Source organism: Halyomorpha halys, unplaced genomic scaffold (assembly GCF_000696795.3).
Source record: "Halyomorpha halys isolate HHAL.00 unplaced genomic scaffold, Hhal_1.1 Scaffold264.1, whole genome shotgun sequence".
In the NCBI taxonomy this organism is placed as follows: domain Eukaryota; kingdom Metazoa; phylum Arthropoda; class Insecta; order Hemiptera; family Pentatomidae; genus Halyomorpha; species Halyomorpha halys.
Genome location: NW_027109727.1, coordinates 721,168 through 728,879, shown reverse-complemented (window position 1 = coordinate 728,879; position 7,712 = coordinate 721,168). Strand labels below are relative to the sequence as shown.

Sequence of the window (7,712 nt, the reverse complement as noted above, 5' to 3'; positions counted from 1 at the left end):
GCGGTCAGCAAAGAAACAACATAAATAAACAAAAAAATATTTATTTATGCCGATTTCGACCTGATTTTCAGGTCTTCATCAGGGCTATAAAAACAAAAAGACAACAACCATCATTTAGAGAAAAAAAATTGATTAATAACTATGGACAAAGACAGTAGTAGATTGATTACATTATTATTTATATACATATAAATTTGAGTAATAAATAAATGATACAGTGGAAAGAATCTATAAAGAATTAGTTAAATTAATAATGGAGCTTATGCAAGTAAAAAAAAAATATTGTAAAAGGAAAGAACAGGAGATAAGAAGAAATAAATAGAGAAAGGGGAATGAAGAAAGTAAGAAATGCGTGAGTAAGGTAACAGGAAGAGAATCCAGAAAAAAAAAATTCTGATGGTTCTAACTGATTGTTTAATTCATTTAATTATCAATGGATTAGGTATCTTTTGTTTTTCGCCTATTGCTTCTAAGCGGTGTAAAGTTACAGTATGAGAAATTAAAGGGCATTACAATTTGCTTTGAATAAGTATCTAAATCTATTAATTTGGTCAAAAAATTAACCAAATACAAAGTATGTTGTAAGCCACAAACAAAATAATAATTTTTTTTTTGTCTAAAACTGAGATTTAGTACTACAATTAATTAATAAACTTACGCATTTGTAGCGATCCTATAATGGTCACCGAGCAACTAATTAGTTTGATATCTTAAGTTTTTTTTAGAATATTGTTCTAATAAAAATTATATCGCTCAATAAAAAGTCATGCAACTATGTTATTTTTATTTTAGATCAATTTATTACTAGTTCATTTTTCTAAAATTCAAAATAGACAATACATATTAAAGCCACCCATATGCGTATCTTTCAACGTACAAAACATCCAAAATATATTAATTGTAGTTATCAAAGCCCAATTAATACTTGTACTTATATTATGTTTTAGTTTATTTAAATTAATTCTGATTATAATAAGGTAAAGTATATTACGTTAATAGTTTTGTATTATCCAGTCTGTTTTATCTTTAATAGAGCACTAAACTCAGGTTTTGTTATAAAACTGTTTCTTTAGTCTAATGAAGTTTGTACAAGACTTACTCTTTCACAAATAAATATATATTCTATACTAAATTTTCCTAAAATTATATAAATGTTTTAATTCTGAGTTCCTAATCAATAGGTATTTTATTCTACAATTTATACTATAGTTCATCTAATGAACATGAATTGCTCAATTCTTTCAGTGGACCAGCTGAACGAATATCCCGAACTCCGGATGAAAAACTCTAGATTTTTTTTCTTTGTTTTATCGGACACTCCAGAGACATTAACTGAAAATGTCCCATGGTTCGAAGCAGTCGGTGGTTCGAATCTTAAAGCTTCATGGAATCGTATCTTCGTATTTTAATTTTTAAATCCAATTCAAGTGATAAAAAAAATCAACAAATAAAAATATCAGTGTATTGGTTTGTAACGCATTATCTTTGATAAAACTTGTCATGTATTGTCATGGGCATAGGCAGTATTTTTGCACTTATCTCTGATGATTTTTTGGACACTGCCATCTTTCCCTGCCAATTTCCAATTACAGAATGTTTCCAGAAAGAAACCATGTATCAAATAAGTTCATTATTTTCTTCCTTTTTTTTCCGGTTCCAAAAAACCGGGGGGGGGGGATGCCGCAGCTCCCACCTGCTCCCTCCCCTCTTCCTACGCCCATATATATTGCATAGCCCTGTTATGCACAAAAAAATAAAGGACTTTTTATAATTTTATCGGTACTTAATAGGCTGAATGCAAAAGATTTACATTTTTCAGCGGATTTTTAAAATTTCAAAATTACATTTATGTAAAGTTATTTTTCCCTAATCTGTATTTTTATTTTACCTTATTTTTGCTCAATCTTACCTTCTTCTGTGCAAAAATCCCGTACAGGATATCTCCCTACCTGTCTTCGACCTAATCTCTTTTGCACTTATGACTAATCCTTCCTATTCCATTAAGTAATCATTTTCTTGTTATGTTCTCTATCCTTTAACAAGAACATGTCCGTATAGCATTGGCTTTTGCATTTCAACTTGTATTTTATTCGCTGGCAGTCGCTGAGTAGGATGGCATTTGGGTCGAATTTTGATTAGGTGATTCATCTTGTGGGACTTCTTATTTGTCACTGTAGTCTTCATCCACTTCCTCTCTTCTTTATCTGATTTGTTTCCTCACAAAACATATTGTAATATCCGTTATTACAATTTCAAAAAACATTTTATGGTTAGTTATGTTATAAGGTTATTATTTTTTTTTCTGTATGACTATATTTTTACTTTGTGGCATAATGCAGTTGGCTATTTTCTATTAATTTCGTCTTCACTTGTACAATTTCGTTAAAATTCATCAGTTATTTATAATTTACGAAGAGAAATTATGATGGATTAATGTCTGTTTCATTAATGATTCGAAAAATATCAAAAATTTTTAATATCGAATCTATGTTTTTCTTATTTCTTGAAACGGCTCATACTCAAATAATTTGTTATTTCTTTTTGTGAACTTACTAAATCAGAAAAATAATATTGGAAACTTTAGTTAGTCTCTTCTGTTATTATTCGTATATTGGTATCAAACTGAGATATTTTGAAAATATGACTTTTTATTAGTTTGCTATGAAAATCCATGTAAATTCTTTTTAATTAAATTGTCTCCGTCCCAGCATTCGTTTACCTCCTTTTTAAGTAAGTATAAATTAGTTTATTTTGTAAATGGTTTTTATCTAGTATATATTGTTTATTTTATATATTATACATTATCTTATATAGTAGCATACAAATGCAATATTCTGTACATTATTATTCTTAATCCTTCATAATTTTTACTCATTTTATTCTTATGTATTTCTCTATACCATTCTTCCTTATTCGCCTATTAACTTCCTTTAGTTATTATTCCTTCCTCTCACTCCGTTTCCCTGATACCATGTATTCTTTTTCCATTTTTCTTCAAAAAATATTTCCCCTAATTCTTACTCGTACTGTGTTGCAGGTCCGATGACAGTTCCAATGGTGTCTACAAACAGCTCGCCTCCTATCGCGATGCCGGTACAAGTACCGCACGGTCACGTGGTCCAGCAGATCGTGGATGAGAGCGGTACCCTCCGGCATGTGATCTTGTCTCCTCAACACCCGCCCCTCCTACCTCTTCCACAGCACTTCGTGAGTACAATTATATCATTTATATTTATTTAAGAACTCAATTTTAAACATATTTCAAATTTGTATGAGGTTTGTGAAGTCGATTAAAATTAAATGATAAATATGGCATTGATATCTTATATAAATTAAAATTGATGCCTTCAATTATCTTATAAAAGAATATTTTTCACATGATTTAGGTTAATTTTCTATTTTTCCGTTTTTTTTTTTAATTGTTCAAAGTATTCATTGCTATTAATGAAACACCAAAATAAAGGACGAAGAAAAAATAAAATATATGTAAATATAATAGCTATGAAAATAAATAAAACACCATAATAATTCACGCTAATTAATTAAATAATGTAGTTTCATTATTTTATATATTCTTGTTTGAGAGTGGTTTAATTTATTCTTAATTTAAAACAAAGTTGATCTTTTTTCTCTCTCAACTTTACTCTTTACATCTTTTCCAACGTTTCGACCCTCAGGCCATTCTCAAGGATACCTACAAACAGTTTTTTTATTTTTATATAACAATTTCATTATTTCCTTCAAACTACACACTGATTTCTTTGATAAGTAGATATGTTAAAAAATAAGATTAAAAAAGGGGGGGTATATGTACGTTTAAGAAAAATACACATAAAATAAGAATAAATTAATTATGGATTTTAAATATATTAAAAAATGTTTGTGTTATAAGGAGAATAATTAGTAATAAATGTTAATTAAATTATAATATAAATGTAAATTAATAATAAAAAAATTATTGTTATATGATAAGGTGATAACAGATTCCTAATCTGTTGAAGATAGGTTCTGTTTTAAGTTGCAAATGTGAAGGAAGGAAGGAAGGAAGAAAAGTGTTTTATAAAAACTTTAAATCTAGGAAAAAATGATTTAGAAAAGGTAATGAAAAAGGGAAAAGGAAATGACATCAATATCCCACCTTCATATTGATGTCATTTATTTTTTCAAATCTTAAAAATGCAGGATAATTGCCTCTGTCCCATCTTTAAATAAATTAATCATAATCATTAAAATAATATCATAACATTTTTTTTCATAACAAATTTTGTTTTTTAAAATTAGATTTCCTACTTACATAACCTTTTCTAAATAATTTTTTCCTAGATTTAAACTTTTTATAAAACACTTTTCTTCCTTCCTTCATTCACATTTGCAACTCAAAACAGAACCTACCTTCAACAGATTAGGAATCTGTTATCACCTTATCATATAACAATAATTTTTTTATTATTAATTTACATTTATATTATAATTTAATTAACATTTATTACTAATTATTCTCCTTATAACACAAACATTTTTTAATATATTTAAAATCCATAATTAATTTATTCTTATTTTATGTGTATTTTTCTTAAACGTACATATACCCCCCCTTTTTTAATCTTATTTTTTAACATATCTACTTATCTATTCATACTTTTATTAGTGTATTTTTATTCCATTTATACATTTGTACAATTCAAGGACCCGAACATTTATTTATCTATCACCTCTTTTGTATATAATAATTACATATTTATTATAAAAATAAAAAACTTTTTGTAGGTATCCTTGAGAATGCCCTGAGGGTCGAAACGATGGAAAAGTTGTAAAGAATAAAGTTGACAGAAAAAAAGGATCAAATTTGTTTTAAATTAAGAATAATGTAGTTTCAGTTTTAAGGTTTCGGTTGAACACGAAAATTGCCAGGTTGTTGTAATTAATATTTTTTGAGAAGCGGTTTTTTACAATCTTATTTCAAAAGAACTTAAGATGTTTTATATTAATGTTTTACTACAGAATAAAAAGTTACATAAAATAGAATTTGGGGTTTCTATTGTTTTGTTTTTTCTTTTCTTTTTTTATAGGGTTATGAGAAGTCCGAATTTTGAAGAGAAGCTCGGGAAATTTGAGTTTAAATTTTTAACTCTACCTACTCTTAGGCACTGGCCATGTTACGCATAGCACTAATTTCGATTATGCATTTTTAACACGATCTTACCTTAACTAAGCAAATGACCATTAGGGCACGCCCATTTTTACCTCGACTAAACCTTAATAATTACGCTTTACTCTTTTTCTTTAATGTGACCACTGGGTTTTAAAATTTAACTTTTGTGTTAAAAATTTTTTTTTTTCTAATCTGAATTCAGCTTATTCAGAATGAATGCAATATTTTGAAGAATGGTCCTGGCTCTTATTTTATATAGTTTTTTTTTTAATATACACAATTTAAATGATTAAGAAACATCTTGAACTAGTCGAACATTGAGTTATAAAAATTACTAATGACATCCGGAGTGTATTGACATAACTTTTTGAAGTAAGTATTCGGTTTTTTTTTTGTTCATGTAGCAAGAAGGCAGATTGTTCGGTAGGTCTCAGATGTATAATGACTTATCTACACGTGTTTTCACATAACTTATCTACAACAGACTAAAACGTTCCTTTATGTTCTTCTTGAAAAGAGTCATCTAGAAAATGTAATTCTTTTTCAAAATAGGCGTCAGATTTCGCTTAGATTTTACAGTCCTTTTGAGATCCATTTTATGGATTTTATCTAAAAAGTGCCATTTCGCCAAAGAGCAACTACCGCTCTTCGAAATTTTAATTATCAGAATCATGGAACTGTTCTCTTACGCCGGTAAATATAATTTTTATTACAGATAAAAAACGAGATAAAAGCAAAACAAAACCATAATAAACCTTTGACATTTTATTTCTTAAAAATATACTTTTATACCAACTTAATCTATGAAAATTCAAATTTGTAGTATCATACCAATTTTATCTGTGATTTTCTCCAACAGGCAACATGGGAGTAGTATTCATCGAAATAACATCAAGAGTTTTCACATTTCCGTGTACTTTTTTTTTTCGCTTCATTCAAAGAATATTTTCAATATCGTCGAAGAGAATAGTGAATTATTTTTTACTCAAGAAAAAGTATACATATGTATCACAAGAATAAAAAAAAAAAATAAGATGTCCAAATATAGCTGAAATTCAAAATCACAGTAAAATTAACACTTCTAGAATATTTGCATAAACCAAACTCTGAATTTTGTGGAACTGCTGTTGGTGCTTCTCTGTACCGTCTCTGGTTGTAGACTTAAAAGAAGAAGAAAAACCTTGGATGTTTGTAAAATGAGGAATATTATTGATTATATAATTGATATCAAATCACTTTTAATTTGTTAATTTATATATGCATCTCATTTACTTTTTGAAATTGTCATTTTTTATTCTAAATTTGTTCTTAATAATTCCTCCTTTCTTGCGACTATTACAATATCACTTAGGTACTTCCATTGAACTGTTATTAATATTTTATATATATAAAATATCTAAAGTATCAATATATTTTCCGGTAATCATCATCCTTTATTAATTAAAAGCAATGAATTTCAGAAATTTTATTCGTAGCAATTCCATAAATGACAAGCGGTAAAATGTACTCATCGTTGAAATGAAATGCACGATTAATAATATAATAAATAGCATAAAGATAATGGAAATTTCACACATAATAATAATATTTATAGTAATGATAACACATAAATAATTACTTGCTCAGGAAATAATTCTTCTGCGTTCTCTGACTTAATCAACGATAAAAATTATTACTCCCTAGGAATTACAGATACAGTTGGTTTTTGTTTTTTTCCTGCCTGATATTGAATCTGAATTGATGTCCAAGTCACCCTAATACTAATTACGGAATTCTTCAATCAAGTCTCATTAGCTGAATTTCGGTTGTTTCGTGGTCCTCTTTGGGACTAATTGATACACCCTAATTTTCTTTCAGGATACGAAATTCCTACGGGATGACTACGACAATGTTCTTCCAGTTCTTCAGTTCCTCTCCACCGGCCTCCGTGGCGAAGTCGTGACCGCTAGGGTGACCTTTCTTTCATGACCTATTTTAACTAGTCTTTGGGCCTCAATGTTCTTTTATCCTTTTTTTTTTTTACGGTTTCTTTTTGTGAATAGGCCTTCTTTCTTCTTGTTTTAGTGTTCCCTTTGATGGCATTGTAACTATTATTTACTCTAACTATAAACCGCATTTAAAGATTTAGAAGACATTAAATAATTTATTGCTAATTTTCAAAACGTACGGCAGGAAACTGATTAAAGGATTAAAAATAGTTTAGCTATTAATGTACAACAAAAGTTATAGTTTTTTGTATATGATTTATGAAGAACTAAATTCAGACTGCACTGAGTTTCATATAATTGAACATTATATTTATTTATTATGCCCACTATCAATACGCTTCTCCAGGAATCCTTATTCCTAAATATTTTTCAAATTATAAAATTATTATATTTTATTTATTTATTTAATGCGATTTACAACTGTACAAATAATAATACAATAAGTAAATATGTCGTATGTTTCATTTACACTTGAAAAGCTTGGGAAGGAACCACCCATTGGTAGTACTTCAAGCATTAATTTAAATTAGAAGGTCCCGTGGCCATCTTCTTTTCACACGCCTCGGAGGATT

General features: G+C 28.1%; 1 protein-coding gene across 1 annotated transcript in view; it reads left to right on the top strand.

Moving 5' to 3' along the window:
• Positions 1-3,037: 3,037 nt before the first annotated feature.
• The window catches only part of LOC106680479 (miles to go), a gene marked incomplete at its 5' end in the record, with an annotated part of 69,072 nt that continues 64,397 nt past the window's right edge, over positions 3,038-7,712 (top strand). The window contains 1 exon segment of the mRNA XM_067047909.1: positions 3,038-3,207. Coding sequence (XP_066904010.1) covers positions 3,038-3,207 — 170 coding nt within the window.